At 52.4% G+C, this 25,732-nt stretch overlaps 3 protein-coding genes across 8 annotated transcripts in view; 2 read left to right on the plus strand and 1 right to left on the minus strand.

Moving 5' to 3' along the window:
• The window catches only part of TLK2 (tousled like kinase 2), a 119,830-nt gene extending 117,885 nt beyond the window's left edge, over positions 1-1,945 (plus strand). For all 5 annotated transcript variants that reach the window (XM_045985396.1, XM_045985394.1, XM_045985395.1 and 2 more), the window contains one exon: positions 853-1,945. In XM_045985396.1, the coding sequence (XP_045841352.1) occupies positions 853-1,026 (174 nt within the window). In that variant the 3' untranslated portion in view covers positions 1,027-1,945. The remainder of the gene's footprint in view (positions 1-852) is intronic.
• LOC123929308 (40S ribosomal protein S24-like) overlaps positions 1-25,732 on the minus strand; it is a 576,828-nt gene that overhangs the window by 538,275 nt on the left and 12,821 nt on the right. The window contains exon 4 of the mRNA XM_045984822.1: positions 22,396-22,825. Within this exon, the coding sequence (XP_045840778.1) occupies positions 22,420-22,825 (406 nt within the window). The 3' untranslated portion in view covers positions 22,396-22,419. The remainder of the gene's footprint in view (positions 1-22,395; positions 22,826-25,732) is intronic.
• MRC2 (mannose receptor C type 2) overlaps positions 13,735-25,732 on the plus strand; it is a 55,177-nt gene continuing 43,179 nt past the window's right edge. For both annotated transcript variants that reach the window (XM_045985390.1, XM_045985391.1), the window contains exon 1: positions 13,735-14,004. In XM_045985390.1, coding sequence (XP_045841346.1) covers positions 13,866-14,004 — 139 coding nt within the window. In that variant the 5' untranslated portion in view covers positions 13,735-13,865. The remainder of the gene's footprint in view (positions 14,005-25,732) is intronic.

The following is a 25,732-nucleotide window of genomic DNA, read 5'->3' on the forward strand; positions in this document are numbered from 1 at the left end:
TTAGAGCAATTTTAGACTCACAGCAGCACTGAGCAGAAAAAGTTTCCGTGTATTCCCTGTTCCTACACGTGCCCAGCCTCCCGCACTGTCCACCTCCTGCACCAGAGTGGGACATTCCTTAGAATTGATGGACCTACGTTGTGACACAAAAAATAGGAAAAGATAGATCACCTGTTTAAGGGCCTTTGTGATAAGAATGGTAGAAACTGAGCCTATCTAGCCCGTCATACCTAGCACAAAGGAAACTTCCATGTTAGTAGTAAATTAGGATTCTGAATGAAACCCCGCTCACATTTTGATTCCATGCCTCAGTACCCTTGGGGAGTCAAGTCCTGTTCAGGTTTTCCTTTACTGCTTAGGTGTGTGAGGCAGAATGATATCCACAGGGGAAGCATTTACCAACCTGTGATGCACTGTAGTGTTAGTAAGGGTGGGTGTCCTAATCCTGCCTGGGATGATAGCTTGTTTTACTTCCTCAGGAAGTAGAAAGTTCACATGAGGCCATGACCATGAAGGTAGATGTGGCCAGGGAAACCGGCCAAGGCGGAGAGAGTGGTTTTGTGCTCTGGGGGCAGAGGCATCTGGAGGTCGGGTCGTGCCCCATTCCCCCTCAGGAACGGCTTGGCCACCTCCTCCAGGGAAGTAGTCCATGGCCAGAGAGAGGCGCTGCTGCCCGTGCATCCCCTTGCCTGGCCCTGTCTAGGTGTGCCTGGTGATTTCTGGGAAGAGCCCTGAACCCCTTGTCTGAGCTTCTGGCCTGGGTCCTGGCAGCCGCTGCAGAGCCTCAGGCTTCCGTCTGGAGCCCCCAGGATGCTCTCTGCCTCAGGCTTCTTCAAGAATCTTTCCTTTCAGGCGTTTATTCGACGTTGCTTAGCCTATCGAAAGGAGGACCGCATCGATGTCCAGCAGCTGGCCTGTGACCCCTACTTGCTGCCTCACATCCGAAAGTCGGTCTCCACGAGTAGCCCCGCTGGAGCTGCTATCGCATCGACCTCGGGGGCGTCCAATAACAGTTCTTCGAATTGAGACCCACTCCTAGGCCGCGAACTGTTCAGCACACACCAAGTGGACAAGTGGCATTCAGCAGCGGGTTTGGGACATAGCGAATCCGAATGGATCTCATGAAACCTGTACCAGGTGCTTTTATTTTCTTGCTTTTTTCCCATCCATAGAGCATGACAGCATCGATTCTCATTGAGGAGAAACCTTGGGCAGCTCTGGCCAGGCCTTGTAGGAAAAGGCCCCGCCCGAGGTTCCGGCGTCAACGGCCACTGCGTGTGGCTGCTCTGAGTGAGGAAAAAATTAAAAAGAAAAACTGGTTCCATGTACTGTGAACTTGAAAACATGCAGACTCAGGGGGGTCCCTGATGCAGTGCTTCAGATGAAGAATGTGGACTTGAAAATACAGACTGGGCTAGTCCAGTGTCTATATTTAAACTTGTTCTTTTCTTTTAATAAAGTTTAGGTAACATCTCCTGAAAAGCTTGTAGCACAAAGGCTCAGCTGGGGATGGTGTTTGACTTCGGAGGAAAAAAGTTGCTATTGCCCGTTAAAGGCACTAGAGTTAGTGTTTTATCCCTAAATAATTTCAATTTTTAAAAACATGCAGCTTCCCTCCCCCCTTTTTTATTTTTGAAAGAATACATTTGGTCATAAAGTGAAACCCGTATTAGCAAGTACGTGGCAACGTTCATTCCAGTCAGATGCAGCTTTCTCCTCCGTCTGGTCTCCTGTTTGCAGTCGCTTCCCTCGTCTCAGGAGGGAAAGCGTCGAGTGGGAGGACTGAGGTGTGTGGGGCTTTGCCGTCGGACAAAGGACGAGGTTAGAAGCCCGCAGCTTGGAGTCTCTAGGTTTTCAGCTCTTTCTTCACAATTTGAACACTTGACGGTTGTCCCTTTTAATTTATTTGAAGTGCTATTTTTTTAAATAAAGGTTCATCTGTCCATGCAGTCCTCTTGGATTCTCTGAATGTGGTAACTATCAAAACCTGTTCCAGAGGTATAGGCAGAAAATGGGCCGGAGGGATCAGGAGGTCCTCCCCACGGCCTCTAAATGTGCTTTGCTAAATGGTGTACCTTTCCTGTTAACCACGGTATTAAAACTGATCAGCTCAGAAGCTTTCCTCTGTTAGATCTTTTGGCAGGAAACAACCCCCAGCCCTCTAAATTTTGTGGGTGTGTGCTGGGTGTGTGCGTCTCTGTGCGTGTGCACACACGCTTTGTCTAACTCACTTTAATAGATTGAGCGAGTGGAGTTAAAAAAGAATCGCAGGGAGATAGGTATTTTGAACGTGAACATTCTTTTGGAACTTTTTTCCCCCCCCCCACATTTGGTTGTTTCTGAGGTGTGTGATGAACTGAAGACGGAGCTGAAATGGGAGACGCATGGCCCCACCGTGCCCTTGAAACAGCAGAGCACTCGACGGTAGAGAGGGGAGGAGGCCAGAGCCGGAGCATGTGGTAGCCAGCTTGGAATGTTACTGACATATGTGGCAAGAGGGCTCAGCCAGAAATATTTAAAGATGCAGCATTCAGGCATGCGAGTTCCCTGGGCAGGGGGAGGGAAGTCGGAAAGGGTAGAGAGCTCTCACTAACTCGAGTCTTTCTTCCGTGCATGAAAAATGTCACTGGTGACACTTTTGCTGGCCCCTGTGTTGGTTTTGTGGCCCTGCCCTGCCCCACGCCCCTCGCAACCAGGTACTCTTAGGGGAAGATGGAGTGATCCCAGTTGGAGGGACGATGGCGGGCAGGTACCGTCCTGTGGAACTCTGAGTGGAAGGAAGGCAGCCCTGGAGCTCTTGGCGCCCCCAGCTTTCCAAGTTACCACAGATAAACATGGTTTTCCATATTTCCATTTTATCACAAGTGCTTATACAGGCATTACACATGTGATGTACGTGTCTGTGTGTGTGTGGTACCTCTTTAACCATGACTTTCAGGCTGATAAGCAGAGTGTCCCTGTGAGTCTCAAAGGTTGAGCGCCCCAGAAGGATGGATCGTGCAGGTGTGAAGGATGGATGAGTCGAGACTGACCCAGAGTAGTAGGTTCTATTCCTTGTGTTCTCTTCTCATTCAGTGATCTTGCAAGGCCTTTTTTTTTCTTTTTTTTTTTTAACTTTTTTCAAGGTTGAAAGAAGGCTGCATCTTTAAACCTTCCCTCTAACTTCCTGCCTCCTCCTCCCCATGGGCTTGTGAGTGGAGCTGCGGGACTTTATTTGTTCATCTCCCTTCTCTGCCCTTGTCCTGAAGGAGGTATGCCCTCTCTCCTGGCTCCCCTGGGGTCTAGGCCTTCGTTGGAGCTGACTGGGCTTGCTTGAGTCTGGGCAAGACCTTTCTACTACACGGACTGGCCCCAGAGAACATGCAGAATGCTGACTTTTTCTAGATTTTTAAGTAGCCAATGAAATCACTAAGTGGGGTTCTTCCATGACATATTTTGTTAATATGGGTTTCACTTTTTCCAAGGATAATCCCTTATTGCCACAACTGATTTACTTTAAACAATGACAAAAAATGTGTATTAATTTGTAATTAAACCCAGCCAGACTGTTTTTGACTTTCCCAACTTGGGGGGAGCGGGGGAGGGTGGGGAGGATATTAAAATAAGTTTTGAGAAGTGAATCTCCCAGCCTCTTGATTTTACTCTAGTTCTGCAGACAGGGCTCTGAGCATCTAGGGGGCGGGAGGTAGGGAAATCCTGCAGCTGACTGCGTCCCCGCGGACACTGTAGGCATGTCGGCAACGTGTTGACTCATACACCTTCTGAACCTCCGATGCGCTGATGACTAATGCTTGTTGGTGAGAAGACAGCAGTGAGCGGGATAGGGAAGGCTCAGCCGTCGGCTTACAATCCACGGGTGACGGCTCTGGGCCCCCGGAAGGGAAGGAATACAGGTCTTCGATGGGAAGGAGTTGGGCTTTGACTCCCCCATCCGAAGATGGGCAGCTTTACAGGGAGACTTGCTCTTGGGAGCCGCGTGCACCCCACTTCTGTGGCTGACATGAGCACACCGGCTCACTGCCTTAGCGGGTTTGCCGCCCTCCTTCCTCTAGTGCTATGAGGACAGGCTTTCCTTGGCTGAGAAGATGAGCAGGCAAATAGCTCCTGTGTTTCTTAATTCAGAAAATAATTCTCTTTAAACATAGTCGTCTCCTAGAATCCTAGAGCTAGAAGTAAGCCTCGGGTCCAGCTCCTCACTTCTGAGAAGGCCAAGTTTATAACTAGCTCCACCCACCTTGGTGAGTTTTGCTTTCTGAGAATCTCTGCCCCTCCCCCCTCCCACTTACTCATCACTCTACTTGCCCAGGCTCGCGCTGTCTGTAATTAACATCAGCCCCGGAGTAAGTGGGGGAGAGACATGGCACACACGCTAGTTGAGGTATGGGGAGTCTCTGCTTCCTAAAATTAGCTGTTCTGTTGTCATTTCTTAAGGCAGAATCACCTGGAGGTTAAGAGCCTGGGCTTCAGGAGTAGGTCCGGTTCAGATCCTACCTCTGCAGGCTTCAGGGATAGCTCCATGCATGGTTGTAAGGAGTGGAAATAGTAGGTATAATAAAGTGCCTGGCACGTGAGAGGGGAGTCAAAAAGTGTGCTTTACAGAAAGATCGCAAGATCCAGTAAGAAGGATTGCTGGGCCTGAGCCCCCGCCCCCCAGGCTTGCTGGTGGCGATTCAGAGCCCTTCGACCAGGTGGTCAGATCCTTTGGCCTGGGGGAGGTGATGCAGGAGCCTTGCCCTTTGGCATGAGATTCCCTATCGGCCTTTGTCCTATGAAGTCAGCAGTCTCCTCTCACCGGATCTATGACTGCCTCTGGCTGAATCAGGGAGGAGCATCTTAGAGGCCAGCGTGGCTCCGTGGCCAGGGGCATCAGCAGCACCTGGAGCCTTTTGGAAAGTCACGTTCTCAGCAACCCCTCCCTGAGTCCGCCTCCCCGGTGGCTTGAGCACCGAGGGGCCCAAGTCCTGCTGACCTTCCTATCGGCCGCAGCAACAAGGGTGGGGCACTTGGAGAGTGTGGTCTTCGGGCCTTGTCTAAAACTCACCCAGCTGGAAACAGAGATGAGTCCGTTTTATTTTCTGTGTTAGGGATAAAAGTCTGTGTTAAGCTCTGGGCTGTGCTAGGCCCAGTGTCATGAGTGTGCTCCTATAATTACGGGGAGCCTCAGGAGTGCACGTACGACACATCCCTTATACCAGTGCCCTGGGACCTAACAATACATTAAGGATCATTCACTCCTTTGGGCAAAGCATCTCATCCTTGGCCGCCTTTAAAATACTCACTGGTACCTTATTGTGAATTAAGTTAGCACATTTTTCTTTCACCTGAAGGGTCCAGGGCTGCGGGAGTGAGCTCTGACCTGGGTTGGACCTGGGTGGGCGCGTGAACACAGCCTGGCACTCTGAATCAGGGGTGAGGGGAGCCTGGGACTGCAGATCTTTGGAAGGGGTGAGGATGGAGAGAACAGAGAGGTTGCAGGGAAAAGAGGGTTAAGGAGGAAGTAGTGAGGGACTCTGGCTGCTGTGGAGCTCTGCGGGTGGGTTGGGGGAACCTGCCAGAAGCTGGGACCTGGTGGGGTTAGGGAATACAAGAGCCCTATTGTGCTGGGGTTGCTCAGCAGGGGCCCGAGACAGGCTGGAGTCAGCCAAGGGGTGTGTGTGTGTGTGTGTCTCTGTGCGTGTGTGTGTGTGGCACTGGGCAGGAGACCCCCATGGTGTGAAGGGGTCAGAGCGCGGCCGGCTGGCTGGCTGTTCTAGAAGGAAGGGCGTGGCCGGAGAACTGGGGTAACCTCAGGCCCCGGTAGCTTCCAGGCACCTGCAGTCGTGGGGACACAGGACGCAGTGCCAGCAAAGGGAAGGGGCTCCTCGGCGCCAGTCCTTTGTCGGGAAGTTCAGCTGTGTTGCCTCACAGCCTCGGTGCAGACACGGAAGGAGTATCCCACTGATTTTTCAGATGAGGACACTGAGACCCAGAGAGATTTGGTAGCTGGTAGTAGGCGGAGCAGGATTGAATGGGAAGGGACTACAAGCTTGAAAATGTGCGATGAGTCTCTGAGTGCCAGCCTTGGGCAGCCTGCTGTGGGTGAGGACACGCCTTGGTTCCCTGTTGGCAGTTGTGTGGCTGTATTCTAGGGCTCTGCTCTCCCGGACTCCCTCATGGCTCGCCTTAGAAGTCTAGAGACCCAGCTGACAACCCAGCTGGCCTGGGCAGCGGCCTTGCCTCTGCAGTCCTGGGCCGGGACTGAACTTAGGGAAGTGGGGGCCTGGCTTCACAGAACATTCATTCTTCAACTCCCCTACACAATCTGATCATGCCATCTTCTTTACAAACAAGGAAATGAAAATCCTGCCCTATCCCAGCCCAGGCCTGCTCTGTCTTCCCGTCCCTCAGTGCCCTAATGGACCAGGCAGGAATGGCCGCCTCTGCCTTGGACGCCTCCAGTTGCTATAAGGCTCAGAAGGGGCGGGAGATGTGGAATTGTTTTTGGCAACTGAAAAAAGTACAAAGGCAGAGAGTGTTGCTAGATGCTGCCTCCCATGTCACAGGGTTCCCTGGAGAGAGGTTTGTAGGATATAGAAGATCCCCCATCGAGGGCCTTGACTTGTTCTAGAAGGAACCTGCTCTAAGCCAGACCTGAGCCCTGCAGCCTGGCTCTGTGCTCTGAGAGAACGGCAGGCCACTGGGAAACATGAAGAGGAAGGTCTTTCCCTAAAATTAATTCTTTACATCTACAGACTCTTTTCAGAGCCCCGTGCACAACATTAATGCTAACCCTGCTCCTCATCCCACATTAAGTGGACGAAAGTGTATCCAGAACAAGGTGACAGGAGAGCCTGGTGCGGACCGTGTTGAGGTTCTAACTGAACATGCTCCGTGGTCAGGCTGGCCGCTCCCACCTGGAGCTACATTCACCGGTTCTATAAGCGTCACGCAGCTGAGAACCTTCTGTTTTGAATTTGCGGGGCTGGGTGCTGTGGGAGCTAAAAAGGTTTATCAGAGGGGCGCCTGGATGGCTCAGTGGGTTAAAGCCTCTGCCTTCAGCCCAGGTCATGATCTCGGGGTCCTGGGATCGAGCCCCGCATCGGGCTCTCTGCTCAGCAGGGAGCCTGCTTCCTTCTCTCTCTCTGCCTGCCTCTCTGCCTACTTCTGATCTCTGTCTTCCAAATAAATAAAATCTTTAAAAAAAAAAAAAAAGGTTGGGCGCCTGGGTGGCTCAGTTGGTTAAGCGACTGCCTTCGGCTCAGGTCATGATCCCAGCGTCCCAGCGTCCTGGGATCGAGTCCCGCATCGGGCTCCCAGCTCCATGGGGAGTCTGCTTCTCCCTCTGACTTTCTCCCCTCTCATGCTCTCTCTCTCTCTCTCACTCTCTCTCAAATAAATAAATAAAATCTTTAATTAAAAAAAAAAGGTTTATCAGATCCGGCTCCTGCTTTAAGGAAGGTTATAATTGAGAAGCTAAATGTAATAAAGGAAAGCTGGGAGCTGGTAAATTTTGTAGAGCAGGATGGGGTCCCTGAGGAGTTGGGAAATGAAGCCAAGATGGGCTTTGGAAGCTGGCAGAATTAGAATGAGAAGGGGTAGGGGTTTGCCGCACAGCGTCCTTCACACTTTCTGGGCTCTTCCCATAGAACATGTCTGCCCCTCCAGCACCTCTCCCCCGACCCCATACTCTTCCACACCTCCAGGCCTTTGCAGATGCTGTTCACTTGCCTTGACCATCTGACCATCTTTGAAAACTCAGCCCAGGTGTCCCCTCCAGCCTGCCTGTCTCTGGAACTGTCACCTCACTTTGTACACGTCTCCCTTACCTCCTGCCTCGTCACATGGGTGTGCTCACTTGGCACGATGAGAACCAGCTCCTTGGTAAGCCTAGGGCCTGTTGAAAGAACAAGCTGTTTGGTCTGTTGAAGCGTGGGGCCCAGGAGAGAAAGGGGTAGGGCCGCACTGATGGTGGTGAGGGACCTCAGATGTGAGACCCAAAGAGGAAGTGGGGGCTGGCCGAAGGGAGCAGATCAGAGCTGGGCAGGACCAGCCCGGGAATCGTTGCTGATTCCAGGTCTTCAATAGCAATATTTTAAAAAACAGTAATTTTAAGGGGCTCTTGGGTGGCTCAGTCGGTTAAGTGGCTTGATGTCAGCTCAGGTCATGATCTCAGGGTCGTGAGATCGAGCTGCTCACTGGGCTTTGTGCTTAAGATTCTCTCTCCCTCTGCCCCCCATCCCAGCTGGTGCAGGTTCTCTCTCTAAAAAAATAAAAAATAGGGGCGCCTGGGTGGCTCAGTGGGTTGAGCCTCTGCCTTCGGCTCAGGTCATGATCTCAGGATCCTGGGAATGAGCCCCACGTCGGGCTCTCTGCTCAGCGCGGAGCCTGCTTCCCTCCCTTTCTCTCTCTGCCTGGCTCTCTGCCTACTTGTGATCTCTCTCTCTGTCAAATGAATAAATAAAATCTTTAAAACAATAAAAAAATAAAAATAAAAAACAAAAAAATTTTAAGTAATCTCTACACCCAATACGGAGCTTGAACTCACAACCCCAAGATCTAGTCTTTGCATGCTCTACTGACTGAGCCAGCCAGGCACCCCCAGTATCTTTTTTTTCTAATTTGTTTGATGGCAGCCCATAGTAGGAAACCCTTAACATCTCAACCCAATACGTGTTTCACAGAATAGAAGTTAGCTCATGTGTGATACACTCTGATATTTTCTGTTTAACTTCATTTTTTAAAATGCTGGTCACCACCCACTGGAGCCCCAGTCCCCTTATTGCTGTGTCACTCGGGGCTCTGGAAGTTCGAGCTATCCTCTTGGAGCTGAGGTGGATGGTGGGCAAGCTGGATGCAGCCACCTGGCTTCTCTTCTGGCCAGGGGCTCTGTTCCACCAGGGCATCGGGAGGAAGGGATGGATCTGGAAGGGATGGGTCGGGAAGGTTCTTTGTCTGCAAAGCCACCTCCCACCTGTTTTGCCTCCAGGCCAGAATCAGTGAGAGCTACCGAAGACTGTAGACCCGTCTTGCTTTGGAGGATCACGTACTGAGACTAAAAAAACCCTGCCTGTCCATCCTGAGTTGGGGAGAGGGAATCAGGAACCAGGGAACCGCATCAGATGACATCCTGAAGGGGGAGATGCAGAACCCAGAGCCCTGGACCCGAGTGGGCCTCACTGGCTCAGCCCCACTCTCGGGGCAAGGATAGGCTCAGAGAAGCTGCAGCTTCAGGTTGGAAGAGGCCCCTGAGAGCAGACAGGAGGATGTGGCGTCCTTCTCCCCCCCCCCCGCCCCCCCCCCCCCCCCCGGCCCTGGCACCAGCCCGGTAAGGCAGCAGAGGGTTCTGGAAACTACATCCCCTCAACTGTAGCCTGTTCTTTGGTGCCGGCCCCACTTCCTTGTGGTGCCTCAGGCCAACCTCTGCTCCTCTCTGAACACCCCCTTGGCCAGCTTGCTCCTGCCCTGCTAAAGCTTCCCTTGGAGCCAGCGAGGATCCTGGAGACCTTGGGTTTGTGGCCCGCGCTGCAGCCCCCAGCCTGGACTCGGCTCAGTCCTGAGCCTGCCTGCCCTGAGCTTACTCCCAGGCCCTGCCGACGGCTGCCGGCCTTCCGTGGCACCTCCTCCACCCGGGGGGCCCACAGCTCCTGGCGAGGGAGTCTGCACAGCCTGCTTCCCCAGGGAGTCGTGAGGTGATCGTCTCCGACTACTCCAGAAAGGCAAGGCTGGGACTTGGAGTCCCTTTAAAGGAATGGTCTTCTGGTACAGGTGTTGGCCTGAAATCAAGTGGCTTCAAACTCAGTGGCCCTCCAGAGAGCAGAGGGGCCCTTCTCCGTGTTCTCCAACAGGAGCCAAACCTGAATCCCAAGCGTGCCTTCTACCTTCCCTCTTCAGCCCATTCCTTTCTGAGATCTTCCCTGCTGCGGACCAGCAGGTAGCTTGTCTCAAAGGACCCGAAGGGCCAAGTGCCTGAATGGAGACCCACAAGTCTGAGCTGCAGGAAGAGGCCGGGAAGGGGGGAGAGGTGGTGGGAACGACAGAGGTGAGCCCCTGGCTTGGAAAGGCTCAGGCTGAGGAAAATCTCAGATGCCTCTGTGGGTTCACACACCCTTCTCTCGGTCAGAACTGACCACACCTTTCTGTCTTCCTATCCTAAGTGGCCCTCCAGTTGCATTCTTCTTGTCTTGTGTTCTTTCGTAAGTTGTCGTTGTAGGCCTGGCCTGCCGGGGCTGTCCACAGTCTCCACCCACCCCGGGCACCCTCTGGCTGGAGAGGCTGCTGAGCCCCAGAACCAGGGACGAGGAGACCAAAGTGAGAGGAGCCCGAAGCCAAAGCACAGTGAGTAATGACACCAAAACTTGCCCGTCCAAGGGCTCCAGGCCCCTGAAGAGAAGTGACTTGCTCAGGGACACGTGGTGGTAAGAAATGACTGTGGGAATTCCAATTTAGCTGCAGCCCCCAGGCCTGGACTCCTCTCATCGCTCCATGCTTATGGGCATGCGTTTACGAGCCAGCCCGAGTGAGCACTGAGCTGCTTCTACCTGGATTGGTTACACTCCAGAGTACCAGTTTTGTACATCATTTAGGTATGAGATGTTCAGGCAGGGAGGGAGTTGTGTTGTCCTCTCCGGCGAAGAAAAGCACCCAGTGTTGCAGTCCCGATCCAGCTGACGGGTGCAGCGCTCGTGGGCAGCGGGGTGCTGGGCAGCGGAGGGGCAGGCAGGCTGGGGGATGAGGAGTAAGGGAGACTCCCTGATGCCCGAGTGGCAGAGGAAGCTGGGAAGCAGGAGGGATGAACGTTACCTGAGCATCTTTATTCAGGGGCTGTGCCGTACCTTTATGCACAACATTTAATTCTCAGGACAAGGTAGGAATTGTTGCCCCATTTACACAGAGGAATCGTGACTTCAGAGCTTGAGTTCCTCACTGAACATCGCAAAGCTACTAAGTGGGCGAGGCAGGGTTCGACCTGGGGTCTTTCTGACTCCAGAGTCTGTGCTGTTTGCACTAAACTGGCTGTGATGAGCTCAGCAAACCCACAGTACCTCTCGCTGGCTAACGGTGTCTGACGGAGAGCCATTCTTCAGGATCGGCTTCACCACAGCAGCTCCCAGCCGCGTAAAAATCTCCTGGACCAGGTCACAGACTTCACCAGTCCCCAGCCTCTCGCCGGATGTCCGGCACTTAGTAATGTGTGGCCGTTCAGCCGAGCCTTAGCAGGAATGCTGAGGAAGCTGTAGGCACAGAGGACACCGGCCCTTCTGTGGAAGTAGATGGAGGCCCCGGGTGCTGGTGAAAGCCCCAGCCCTCAGGAGGCGCACTGCTCCCGCACACTGCAACCATGTCCCGTGGAAACCTGACGGTGTGCAGGGTCTTTAAGCAGTGGGGGTGACTGGCTTCTCCTGGGAGAGTGGCCCAGCTCTCTGCCCTGCGAGCTCAAGATCTAAGACAGATGGTGGCCGCAGATGTGGGCCCAGTCAGCCGAAGACAGCGTGTCACACGCTGGAGCAGGAAGTCTCTCGCTCGGCAGGGACTACAGTAGGGCCTCAGAGACTTGGACAGACATCTGTCCCTGCGGGCGCAGTGCACTTGTGCTCCTCAGCCCCTGAGAGTGTTCTCTGCCTGGAATATGGCAAAAGTTGGGACAGATTTTCCCCACTACATGAAACTCTCCTAGGGCCACAAGCGCCCATCTTTGCTGCCCCAGTAGCTGGCACGGAGCTGGCCATCGGTGGTTGGGGAGTGGGTGAACGAAAGATTGGCGAGCACCTCCTGTGTGCGCGGGGCTCGGTACTGTGCAGACCGCACGGCAGCGGACTCAGGACCCACGTGACTCACTGGTGACGTGGGGCATTTCGCTTCTGCCCCGCTGGTGGGAGGAAGTGGTGGGGAAGGGAGATCCAGCCCTATTCTGGAACCTGGAGGGCTCCTTGGGTGTCTTGCTAGAGTTCCCTTTTAGAGGAAAGGGGGCCCCTTGGTGAGAGGGAGCACTGTGGCCAGCACATCCAGAGATCAGTGAGCAGAGGGAAGCCCGTCAGACGGCTTCGAGCAGAAGCATGCTGTGATTTGGGCTCTCAAGATGACAGAAGAGCGCTTAGTGAAGATGGCCGGCCCTCGAACCCCTTGGAGATAACAGGACTGTGGGAAAGGAGGCCAAGAGGATAATCTGGTGAGCTCGCCCCAGCACGGCCAGTCACTCGCCGAGCGCTGGGATCCTGGGACATGCCACACCAAGGTGTGTCCCAAAGAGCGGTGAAGCCACAGTCACCAGAAAGGCCTTGGTTCTGTCAGAGTTGCCCGAGCCTGCTGTGCAACGCCGGCAACTTCCTTGGTCTGGCTGCTAACCATATTCTAGGGCCAAAGCATGGGCAGGGGGAATCTTTTCCAGGGGACTGTAGGAGACTTCTGGGTGCCCACTGCCACGCTCTGCAGCCTCTGGACTGGCATTAGCCAAGAATGTCAGCCCAGTAAAGATAGAAAGAGCTAAAGGAGCATCTCTGGACCCCATACCCTCATTGCAGAGATGGGGAAAAGATTTATCCAAGGCCAGGGTGGTTTAAAAGGAGGAAAAAAAATTGAGTTTGTTATTTCCAAAAATAACACTGAGGTGGACAGCACAGGAAACAATAAAAGTTATATTACCGTTTCATAGTGTTTTTATTTGATTACTTGTGGTGGGAGAACGGGAATCTCCTTTGTATTTAGGGTCTCTAAATATCTCAGCTGGGCTCTGAGCCCAGAGATCTCAAGCGACTTTTCCAGAGCCACTCAGGGAATCAGAAGTAGAGCTGGGGCTAGATTCCAACATCCTGACTCGCAGTCCAGTGCTCTGCACTGCGGTGACCTGTTGCATAATACGGAATAACTGTGGATTGTCTTCCCTTTTATGAAATTTCCGTTTGGTCCTTTGCGACCGGCCAGCAGCAGCAGTAGGGTTGCTGGTGAGAGTGAGAAAGTCTGTCTGCTGGGGCGTTCGCTGCAGAGATTTTCCCTTGGGTTCTGGATACAGCCCCAACTAGCAAAAGCACTGCACCCGTTTGCGCCAGGGACGCTGACCCCCGGGTCCTACAAATGCTAAAACAAGACGTGCCAGTGTTTGCGCTCGGCACATGGCAGGGGCCCTGCCTCCCCCTCCCCCAGTCTTCGCCCTGGTGGCCGAGCCCTGGGCTCCGCCCCTTTCCCCCCAGACCGGGGGAGGGGGTCCTCCTAGGCGTGGAGGTAGCGGCTGCTCGCCGGCTGCAGACTTGCACAGAAAGGCGGGATAGAGGGGGCGCCCGCGGCCCGGGTCTGGCCGCCTGGGTCGGCCGCGCGCCCCCGCCCCACCGGGCCTCGCAGCCCAGGTCCCGCCACGCCGTGAAGTTTGCGGAAACTTTTGCCGTTGCTTCCCCGCCCGCGCCAGCCGGGGAGTTGTGACGCAGCGTCTGGGGCTTGAAGCCCGGACTGAGAATAGAGGGACGGCGAGGCGTGGAGAGGGAGGGCGACGGAGAGCGAGAAAAAGAGCGCACGCCGAGGTCCTCCTCGACCGCGCAGATTCTCCTCTCCTCCTCCCCTTTCTTTCCCCTCTTGGCGCTCTCTCTGCGGCCCCGGCCCCGCGCCCGCCAGCGCCTCCTCCCCTTCCCCTCCCACGCTGCCCGCTTCCCTTTCCCTCTGCCCCTCAAACCCTCCTCCCGGGTTCTGCGCTCCTCCCTCCGCCCTCCCTCCGCCCGGCCAGCCTCCTTCCCTCCTCCTCCCCTCTTCTCCCCGGGAGGCATCACTTCGTCCCGACCGGAGGAAGACGCGAGCCCCTCGCGGGCGATCATCAGAGCCCTGCGCCCGCGCTGCCACCGCGCGCCGCGCCCGTGCGCCCTCGGTCCCTCCACCCCTCCGTGCCCCAGCGCCGCGCCGCGGGCATGGAGCCCCTCCGGCCGGCCCCCGCGCCCTGGCCTCGTCACCTGCTGCGCTGCGTCCTGCTCCTCGGGGGTCTGCACCTCGGCCGGCCCGGCGCGCCCGTGTACGCCGCCGCCGCCGCCGCCGCCGCCGCCCTCCCGGGTAAGGCACTGCCAACTTGGCCAACTTCGGGGGCCGGGCGGGGGAGGGGGACAGGAGTGGGCCGCTCTCGACTTTCCCTCTTTTTTTTCTTCCAGAAGCGCGTGTGCGTGTTCATGTGTGTGCGTGCGTGCGTGCGTGTGTTTGTGTGTGACTGGGTTTTTAAAAATCGTCTCCGCTTTTCTGGAAGCAGGGTGGCGGGGTGAGGGGGGGAGAGAAGAGGGGAGGAGGAGCGCGCCTGGAGGTGGGGGAGGACCTGAGTGGAACCAGATGTGGCAGGCGGCGGGGGAGGGGAGCCCGGGGGTCTCGAGCCGCCTCAGAGGAAGAGGGCGGGCTCCGGGGAGACCCCCGCGCCCACCCCCGCCCCCGGACCACCCGGCGCCGGCCCTGCGTTGGGCCGAGAGACGTGCGTCCGGAGAAACCAGAGGCTCTGTGCGTCCAGGATCTCCCTCCAGGCCAGTCTCACCCCTGCGTTATTACTGTTTTCGAATTAACCGTCAGGGCTTGTTTGCCCTTCCTGGCATCTGGGGGGTGGGGGTTATATTTTCCACACTCGGTCTTCAAGGACAGCTTGTGGCATGTGGCAGCCGCGCTGTTTGAAGGGAGCTCTGTGGGGCAATATCGTGTCCCCAGGATGCAGCGACAAGCGGGGTGCTGTGTGTGTGTGTGTGTGTGTGTGTGTGTGCGTGCGTGTGTGTGTGGCGTGGGTGGCTCTGACCAAACTGGCGCCCCTCCAGAGTAGACAGACCTTGGGCCCCAAAAGAGCTGCTAAAGAGGCAAAAATCCAACCAACAAAACAAAAAACCCAAGTTGTGCCTTCTTTTTCTGCTGCTCTTTCAAAGGGTGACAGCGCATGTAGGGACAGACAGACCCCTCAGCAAGAATTTGAGAGCTCAAGGGAAAGATCCACTTCCGGAGTGGGGGGGTTGCAGGAGTCGAAGCTGGCACGGTGGGGGAGTGTGGTTATTACAGCCCCGGCGCTGGGCCCAGCCTTGCTGGCTGGATGTTTAATTTGGGGCTGGGGGTGAGTGAAAGGGGACAGTCAGTGCACTGTTTGCAGTTTGGTGCAAAACCCAAACAGCCCCCTGGAGGCTCCAGGCCCTCTAGCTGAGGTCGATGCTCGCTCAGTTGGCCCGCCCGGTGTGACGTAGAGGACCAAGACACGTATTTGCCCGATGGAGCTGTCCCGATTGTGCAAATGGGAGTGGTGGGGTCTGGAGGGACCCATAGTCACATCAAGTAGAAGCCCCTACCCCACCCGCTGAATTCCAGACCCACCTGGAGCTGAATGTTAGGCACCAGCCAGGCGGTCCGGCTCTACCCACCCCAGGTCAAGGCTCAGCCGCTGTCCCCCTGCCTCCTGGCCCTCCTGCCTGTGTCTTCTCCTCGGTGAAGGAACTCTGCAGACAGGCAGGGCGGGAGGGCTGGAGGAGGATGGCCATTCCAAGAGCCCCAGAGCACAGTTTTAAAGCCAGGCCCTGGGAGAGTGGTGGCTAGAGTGCTGACTCGGCCCTTTCCCCCACGGAGCTTTTGACGGAGCTGGAAATGGTGAGAGGCCCCATCTGGGAGGACGCCTGGAGTGCCCCCTCTACCTTCTGGTCTCCCCCTCTCTTGGCACCCTCCTCGGGGCATGTGTCGGGACTTGTAGCCCCCACAGCCTCGGAGGGGGCCCGTCGCAGTGGTATTGCTCTGATCACGCCCATCCAAAGCTTAGGTACCGGCAGGGAGGAAGCTAGGGGTGTGGCAGTGGAAGGGTGAGTCCTCGCAGCAGCTGTTGAATAACAGGAGTGAAAAGTTGAACCCGCGTGGTCCCTGCACATCCTTGTTCCCTCTGCCCCCAATGCTCCTCCTTGAGGCCGAATTCCTCCCTCCATGCCCCCTGTACCTGATGAATTTGGTAGCCCCCAGGAACAGCCCACTGGATCTGAACGGTTCGGGAAATGCACTGCCTGCACTGCCGGGGCAGAACTTACCCCCGGTGCCTGCGGGTGGCTCTCTAAGCACCAGCAGGGGAGCCCCGTGGAAGGAGAGTAGGCGGCACCACGGTGCCCCTTGGGGGCGGCCAGGCAGCAGGTTGGCCGTGCCTTGGTGTGTGATGGCAGCACGTGTGTCTTCTCCACCGCCATAGGGCTCCCCACAAGGTGTGGCTAGAAGACCTCTTTGTAAATTGCAGTCTTGGTGTGTATTTGCGACACAGGAGAAACTGTGCCGGGGACGGAGGGCAAGGGTCGCCAGGGTTCTCTGGAGGGAAGCTGAGTGGGACCAGGCTTTGCGGAGACGGGGACAGGGAGCAGAGAGGGAGACCTAGAAGGGGGGCTAGGCTGTCTGTCTGGAAACGATGTGGAAACTTGCCGGGCTGAGGTAGAGAGTGAGATGGGAGAGAAGCTGGAGTGAAAGGGGAAGCTAGCCAGGTGCCCGGGAGGCCAAAATTGGGGAGCCACTTGCTGGCTGATGGTGGGAACCCCAGGGGTTACTGAACAGAGGACTGAGGCGCAGATTGGAAGGAGGTTCCTGGGAGCCCCGCGGCGGGGGGGGGTCGTGTACCCAGGCAGAGGAGTAAAAGGAGGTTGGGAGATCTTCCTGTGGGGACAGACCCCGCTGTCTAGAGGACAGAGAAGGAGGTGTTCCTTTGAAAGGAGCAGGTACCCGCTGCCGCTGTGGGTCAGCCAGACACATGGCCTGTACTTCCGGCCCAGCCCCTGGTGAGTCACAGAGCTCAGATCCTTCATATTCCCCCACCCGCAAAACCCGGTCTTCCTGGCTCCAACCTCTTGTCTTCTGTGGGCTGCCGGGGCCTGGGTGGCGGCTGGCTGAGCTTTGGTTGGTGCTGGGAGCCGGCTCACCTGGACAAGGTGAGGGTGCAGGCAGGGGAAGAGGAAGCCCAGGTCTTGGTCCCCATCTGTCGCATGGGAGACATCTTGCCCTTCTGGTGCTTGCATGGGTACAGTGATCTGGACCGATGAGATGATTTCAGAAATACCGTGAAAGCCTCAGAAGAGGATTCGTGTGGATTCACCACTAATTTAACTCCTGTTGCTCCCCGCGGAGGGTCGAAGTGGTAGCAGTAAGGGCCGCCATTGTTCCTGTGCCGGGTGCCGTGCCCAGTGCTCCACCGGCAAGAGCCCCTTGTACCACATGACCCTGGAGGGGTGGGGGGGCCTTACCATCCATTTTACACACTGGCACTCAGGAGACGCGAGACGTCAAGTCACTTGCTCAAGACCACACTAGCAGGTGATAAAAGCAAGATTTGAACTCGGGGGTGGCCACAGAGCCCAAACCCTTCAGGACCAGACTGTGCTGTGTCTCTGTGAGTTAAACACTGCCGGGGTACGTGGTAGGAAAGGCTGGAAAATCCTGCTTGATGGGCGTCTCTCCAATAGCTCTAAGCCCTCTAGAGCATCCTCTCAATGTGTCCTCCAAGGAACCCTAGGAAGAGGGTAGAGTGGGCAACCCTCTGTTTATACCCGGCTGTCAGGGTGCTTGTCTCTGCCTCGGTCCCACTGGGCCCAAGACACAGGGACCAAGCAGACAGCAGCATCCTCAGGGTATCCGAGGTGCCTGCTCTGAGGAGGCATCCGGAAGCTGGTGACTGAAGGGGCCTGACGGAGGAGGAGCCAGCCCCAGCCCCGTCCCCCCACTTACCCAAGGGCAGGGATTCCTGGGTTCATTCATTTGCTTTGATGAGCCCACACCGTCCTGACAGCTTGGATGATGGTGGCCTGTTCTTCTGAGCCCACCACCCTACACCTCCAGTGGGGCGTCCCTGGACTCAGAGGGCCTAGGTATGGCTGACAAGAAGTGTCCCTTCCTGTTTGGTCCTTCGTGAGATGGGAGGGGCCGCTCGCCATGACTGGATCCTATAAATCTGGGTGGGGTTGGCCATGGCAGCGGTGATGCAGCTCTTGGATCTCACCCTGGGCACTGCAGGTCCCTGTCACTCCTCAGCCAGGGGTGGTGTCTGTAAACAGGCAGGCCGGGTGAAGGCCACGTCGTGGCATCTGTGATCCCGGGGACCTGCCAGCATCAGCCAGCTCCGGTCACTCAGAGGACAGATTGGATGGGCCCCCAAACTTCACACGTGGCCTGATGGGGAACCTCAAGGGTTAGTTCCTTTCCTGTCCTTCCCTGTCCTCTCCTGGCCCCTTGACCATGCAGAGACCCCTCCCATGGTGCCTGGCTGGACCCATGCTCTCTGCTTCACCTCAGCCCTGCCGTCCCCCCCACTTCGGTTCCTCTGGTTGGGTTGCTAGATGATGGGTTTGAAACCTCAGCATCTTCTCACTTCCTTTAGCCCGCTCCGCCCCATCTCCCCCGAACCTTCCCTGCTCACTCCTGCCCAGGCCTTTGTGCACAACTTCCTAGGATGCCCTTGCTTTTTTCCTCCATGGCTGTCGCTGCCCCTCCTTCCGAGACTCAGGATCCTGAGGAGGACACAGAGGAGTCTCTGTCCCTGCCGTGGGCTCACCTGAGCTAACCGGAGACAAACCCCAGCATGGGGGAGGGGCCTTCTCCTTATGCCTCTCTCTGGGATCACCTGTAGGAGGACAGTGACAAGCTTTTGCCCTGAGCTTGGACAAGCACCTTCCTATAGGGAAAAACAAGAAGCCAGTTTCCCATCCTTTCCTGGCATCCTCAGAGAGAGCTTGGAAAGGGAAGCGGATGTGGTACTCCCCACTGTAGACTGAGGCAGGAACACGGTGTGGCCGGGAATGTTCCCGCCTCCCTTTTCCGTCCTCCAGAAATGTAAATCAGGACTGAAGTAATGCCACTCACCAGCTGTGTGACCTCAGGCCAAGATTCAAGTTTCTTCATTTGCAAAATGGGAAAAATAAAACAGTACCCCCTCCTTAGGGGTATTGTAAGAATTACACGAAAATGAGATAATACGTGTATGAGATGCGTGCCTGGTACAGAGTCATTTCTTAGCAAATAATATTAAACTGTTGCCATTTTTTATTATTATTAGGAAAAGAGAACATGAATATGAAGGGACTTAGACATGAAAAGACACAGTCCTCAACATACAAAACCCTAATTACAACAGTTTTGCTGTTGTTGTTTTAAATCAAAGCAGGTCTAACCCCTTTACTTCTTAGTGACACTTTGCTAACTACTCTAAGTGCCTAAAATTAACCATACTTCTTCCTTTTTCTGAACGTCAATTTAAACCCTAGAGGGGGGAAAAAAACCCTATCCTCTGCTGTTCTGACTCCTAAACCCCCTCAACTCCCCACCCTCCCTGCTCACTTCCCCTCATGAAGATTCCCTAGCTGATGGGCAGGCGAGAACTGAGGAGTTTCCTCCCCTCTGGACTGTCAGTGTGAAACCCCAGACGGTTCCAGGCAAACAGGAGCTGCTCCCTGAGCACTGGTCACTGTGGGGTGCTGCCTCCCCCTTGTCGCAAGGCTCCCTAATTACTGATTTCAGCGACCCTCCTCCTGCCCACCTTGCAGTCTGGCGGATGCTGTCGATAACCTCAGTGTGAAGAATGCTTGCTCAGCAGAACACAGACCATACAGAAGTCAAGTGTAAACAGTTTGAGGTCCTCCCTCCCCTCAGCCCATGGCTTGTAGTAACCCCTGTCAGTCATTCATGATGTCATCTTCTGGTTTTTATAGTATGCACACACACACAAATACTCCTTTTACTCAGAGGGGACCCCATTTTATTTATTTATTTTGAAAGATTTTATTTATTTATTTGTCAGAGAGAGAGAGAATGAGAGAGCCCAGGCAGGCAGACCTGAGCCCTTCCAGTTGTTCTCAGCTGGAAGAAGCCTTTCTTTTCAGAGCTCCTCTCCTCATGGCCACTTCCTCCCTTCCTGGCCTCCTGGACAGGCATTTACAGCCCTGGCCCAGCACAGCACTCAGAACACAGTGGCATTTAGCAAGTCCTTGTTGGGGAAAAAAAAAAAGGAAAGAAAGAAAGAGCAGACAAGTGTTCCAAAGAGGTCCCCCCGCTGCTGTTTTATTGCAGTATAATTGACATATACCAATGGATTCGTTCACGTATACAGTGTAGTGATTTGAGATACATATGCATTGTGAAATGATTGCCCCCGCAAGTTCAGTTAACATCCATCCCCTCAGGTGGCTACAAATTTTTTTTTTCTTATGAATCGAAGTTTTTTTGTAGTAAAAAGGCAATAAGGAGAGTTACCCTTCCAGAGTTTAGATGATGTCACAATCATGAAAAACATACACCACTGAATTAAACAGAAAACATGACGGACTGGAATAAATTCCTGAAGTAGATTTAAACTCATCGTAAGAACTTAATGGGAGGGGCGCCTGGGTGGCTCGGTGGGTTAAAACCTCTGCCTTCGGCTCAGGTCATGATCTCAGGGTCCTGGGATCAAGCCCCACGTCGTGCTCTCTGCTCAGCAGAGAGCCTGCTTCCTCCTCTCTCTCCGCTTGCCTCTCTGCCTACTTGTGATCTCTGTCAAATAAATAAATAAAATCTTAAAAAAAAAAAAAAAAGAACTTAATGGGAGACCTAACCAGAAGCAACACACTAATAGGGAAAAGAATCTTGACTTCTAAATGTCATTGGGCAACTGGATTACAATGAAAAATTTAATTTGGATATGGATAAATTCGTAGCTGATCACATTGGGGGCAGTTCCGATGGCAAGTTGTCATGTGGAAAGTGCCAAGATGATGAGAAATTAAAGAAATTAACTTTCTTTAAATATGTAGTTAAACTTGGGGCGCCTGGGTGGCTCAGTGGGTTAAGCCTCTGCCTTCTGCTCAGGTCATGATCCCAGGGTCCTGGGATGGAGCCCCGCTTTGGGCTCCCTGCCCCCTGCCTGCCTCTCTGCCTACTTGTGATCTCTCTCTGTCTGTCAAATAAATAAATAAAATCTTTAAAAAATATATGTAGTTAAACTAGCAAAACCAGAACACCTCCTCTTGGCAGAGTTATGGAAAAAGCAGTATCTATGACTAACGCACTATAAATTATAAATTGGTTCAGTTTTTCAGGATTCAGTCTTTCAGACGATATGTAAGAAACTAGTTATGCAAGACTTCATGGCCTTTGACCTCATAATTCCACGTTGGGGGATTTATAAGGCATTAATCCCAAGGAGAAAAAAAATGCTCATAGTAGTGCTATTTATAGTAACAAAACAAATGAAATCATTTAAATGCCAGATGATAAGATTATGGCTAAGCAAACTAAGATACCTTTAACACGACGGACAATTTATGTAACTCTACATGACAGATACACAGCTAATGTCTGTACACAGACGTAAGTCTAACGAGGCGACTTCTCATGACCACAAGGCAATCTTACAAAATAATATACACATGCCCATAACAAGCGGAGAGGCATGCCTGACATGGACATTCATCTTTTCACCCATTCATTTACCTGTTTTGGTTCTGTTTTCCTGAGCACTACCAATGTGCCAGGCATAGTATAGTATGGTGCTGAGGACACTGTGTGAACAAGCTGGGCACGGTTTCTACCTTCCTGAAGCTTGTATTTTGAAAGTAATCCCCCCCAAATATGAAGCAGCGTAAATAGAGTCAAATGTTCACTGATTCCCATTTTAGTTGCAATTTTTAAGTTCATCAAAAGAAAGATGGAAGGGGCGCTGTGGTGGTTCAGTCACTAAACGTTTCAGGTCATGATCTCAGGGTCCTGGGATCGCGTCCTGCATCGGGCTCCTTGCTCAGTGGGGAGCCTGCTTCTCCTTCTTCTTCAAGTTCCTCCTGCTTGTGCACGCTCTCTCTCTCTGGCAAATAAATAAAATCTTAAAAAACAAAACAAAAACCTCTCTCCCTCTGCCTACCCCTCCCAATTAAATAAATAAATCTTAAAAAAAAAAAAGAAAAAGATGGGAGCCAGACACCTCTGAAATCTTAGACATGGGGTCAGGAACCTCTCTGAGAGGAGTGAGAATAGCCCCAAGTGAGACCAGCCGGGGCAAGTAGGAATTCAACTGGAAATAGCCTTGTAGTCTGTCTGGGTCCCTGAGGAAGGATTTTCTGGTACAACCCTAGAGATCTTTAACCTCACTTCTGAAGGCTCTGAGGATATAAGAGCAATGGTGGTTTAGAAAGAACCTAGAAGCCCTGTTTATAACAGCCCAAACCAAAAGAAAATGTGCATTGAAAGACATATGGATGGAGGCACCTGGTAACTCATTTGGATGAGCGTCTGACTCTCGATTTTGGCACAGGTCGTGACCTCAGAGTCATGGGATCGAGCCCTGTGTTGGGCTCTGAGTTCAGCGGGGAGTCTGCTTGAAATTCACTCCCTCTCTCTGAAATAAATAAGTAAATCTTTTTTTTTTTTGACACATTAACATTCTTAGTTTATTAATCCTCTCATGAAAAATCTGCACAATCATCCCCGATAAAGCCACTGCAGCATCTTCACTCCTTCTGTTGTCCAATCTCCAGCTCACTTTTTGCCAGCACCAACATTGGCTTTCGCAGACCCCCTGACTTTCTTCATTCTGTTCTTGCGTTCTTTTCGCTGTTTTCTTGAGGTCTTTTTCTTCTCATACAGACCATGTCTTGCACGTCTATGTTTGGGTTCATTTTTCTTTGCATAATCCAAGGAATCATAAATCATGCCAAAGCTAGTTGTCTTGCCACCACCAAAATGGGTTCTGAATCCAAATACAAATATGACATCTGGTGTGGTCTTGTACATTTTGGCCAGTTTTCCCCGAATGTCTGTCTTAGGTACCGTTGCCTCTCCAGGATGAAGGACATCAATAGCCGTTTGTTTGCGCTGAAGTAGTCGGTTGGTCATGAACTTCCTGGTCTGGATAGTTACTGTGTCATTTATGATGGCGGCCGAGCTTCAAGCAGCCGGAGAGGAAAAGACTAAATAAGTAAATCTTTAAAAAAAGAAAGACACGGATAAATTACAGGGTATAGGCACACAGTGAGATATAATGCAGCGGTGAAACCAGTGAACCTCAGCTACATGTATTATCTGGGTGAACTTAGAGATATAATATTGAGTGGAAAAAAAACCCATTGGTATCCTACTCTTTATCAAACCATTGGGAAAGCTGAAAAGACAGTGAGCACTCATCCACTGCTAGCTAGAAGTACCACCTGTTAACATGTTGCCACATTTGCTTTACCTCACTCTGTGTGTGTGTGTGTGTGTGTGTGTGTGTGTCTGGTGAAGCTTTGAGGCAGTTGCTGGAGTGACATTTCACACCTAAATACTTCACCATGTATCAACTAAAAATGAAGACATCCTCCTTTATAACCGTAGTACCATAATGATATTCAAGAAGTATATTGTACAGCAGTTCTTTTTGCAATGTGTGTTTGGATTTCTCTAGTTGTCCCAATAATATCCTCTTCCCGCTGTTTTGTTTTTATTTTTTAAGGTCCAGGATCCAATTCAGTGTCCTGTCTTTTCAATCTCTTTTATTTTAGAATAGTGACTTGGTCTTTTTGTCTTTTACAGCATTCATTGCATTTTTTGATGACTTCAGGCCAGTTGTTTTGTAGAATGTCTGCAGTCTATATTTGTCTGAGATTCACTGAATGCATTCACGTTAAACATTTTTGGAAAGACATGTACATGGGTGATGCTGTGTCCTTTCCATTGTATCACATCAAGTAGGTTTGTTCCACTATTGCTAACTTTGGTCACTTGGTTCAGATTGTTTACCAGATCTCTCCATTAAAAAGATAAAATATACCTTTTCCCCTTTGTTTTTAGTAGGTAATCTAAGGAAATTCAACTAAACCAAGGAAAGGAACACCTAAAAAAGCAAAGTTGTTCCCAGCAGCGCTATTCATAATGGCCCCATACTGAAATCCAGCCCCAGCTGAAAACTACCCAAATGCCCATCAATAGTAGAAGGGATACATTGTGGTAGCTCCACACAAGTGAGTGGTATAAGGCAATCAGGGGCACCTGGGTGGCTCATTTGGTTTAGTGTCTGCCTTCAGCTCAGGTCATGATCTCAGGGTCCTGGGATGGAGCACCATGTCAGGCTTCCTGTTCAGTGAGGAGTCTGCTTCTCCCTCTCCCTTTGCCTCTTCCCCACTCCTTCATGTGCTCTCCCTCTCAAATAAATAAAAAATAAATAAATAAAACCTTTAAAGCAATAAGAATGAACAATCCACAACTCCATGAAACAGTGTGCATGAAGCTCTCAACACTGAGCCAGGTGCAAGCGGTCTCGTGCCATATGATCCCATCAGTATAAAATATAAGAAAGAGGCAAAAGTGATCTGTGCTATTGTGAATCAGGAGAGTGGTTAGCATTAGTGAGAGAAGTTGTGACAAGAAAAGGTCTTAAATGAAATTTTATAAGAACAATGACCAGGAAAGAGGGATCTAGCCAATGAGGAAAAACACAAGAACTCCAGTAGTTTTCAGGCATCTAAAATCAGAATAGGTAAGACAGCATAGACTGTGAGCAGAGTTCACAGAGAAGACGAGTAGCAATGTCTAATAAGCCTACAGAACATGTTTTTAAATTACTGACAAACAAGGTACCATTTTTCAGCCCTGACAGTAGTACCAACAAAGACTGATGTAACAATATATTCAATATACCATTATTTATCATTAGGAAAACTTCTTTATAAGTTGAAGACTTTTTTTTTTAAGATTTTATCTATTTATATGACAGAGAGAGAAAGATCACAAGTAGGCAGAGCAGCAGGCAGAGAGAGAGGGGGAAGCAGGCTCCCTGCTGAGCAGAAAGCAGGATGAAGGGCTCCATTCCAGGACCCTGAGATCATGACCCCAGCCGAAGGCAGAGGCTTAACCCACTGAGCCATCCATGCGCCCCTAAGTTGAAGACTATTAATAATGAACAAATGAAATGTGGTATATCACCTCATGGAATATCATACAGCCATCAAAATGGTTTTTTACAAAAGTTTTTGGAGACAGAAAAATCCTTTTGCTGAAATATTAGGTACAAAAACAAGATGTAGAAAAGTGTGTATAGATATGATGTATCTGCATAGATGTCGTATAGATGTCATATAGATGTATACCTATATTTAAATATACATATATTACATACACATCTATATGTTATATATGCGTATTTATAATATATACATGAACATATGTCGTAGTTTGAGTATATAGACAAAATTGGTAGAAAAGTGACATCAAAACCTAAAGGAAGTCACAGGTCATATTCTACTGTACTACACTATATTGTGTTATATAGTATCTGACAGTGGTGCTTATAGAGAAGGCTTTTTTGTCTTTGAACTTGTCTACATTTTTGGCAATGGGGGCACAAGGGGCAACTTTCACCTCACCTAACCACGTGACTCCAGCAGCTCTGATTCCCATCACGTAACTGGTCCCAGGGCACAGCACGTGACTCCGCGGAGCCAATCAGAGGCCCCCTGGGAGGGCGGTCCTTCCCCCACCCCCCCGCGGCCCAGCGGTCTGGGTGCTCTCTGGGGCTGCGGTTCTGCATGCCAAGGCTGCGTGGCTGTGCTGGGCCGGAAGGAGTCTAGGGGGCGGGGTGGGCGGGGTGGGAGTGGGTGTAGAGTCCCCTGCTGCAGTTTTCCCCCACAGCTCCTCCCGTCTTTTATTTTCAAGCGACGGTTTGGAGTCACAACCTTCACTTGCAGGCAGAGAAGCCCCTGCGGGAGCGGGAGGCTCATCAGCCTCAGGGCGAGGCTGATTTTCCGAAGAAGATGCGGGCCGGTCCCCTAGGCTAGAGCAGGGTCCCCATGTGGCGGTGGAGACCCGCCTCGACGCC

Source organism: Meles meles, chromosome 18 (genome assembly GCF_922984935.1).
Source record: "Meles meles chromosome 18, mMelMel3.1 paternal haplotype, whole genome shotgun sequence".
In the NCBI taxonomy this organism is placed as follows: domain Eukaryota; kingdom Metazoa; phylum Chordata; class Mammalia; order Carnivora; family Mustelidae; genus Meles; species Meles meles.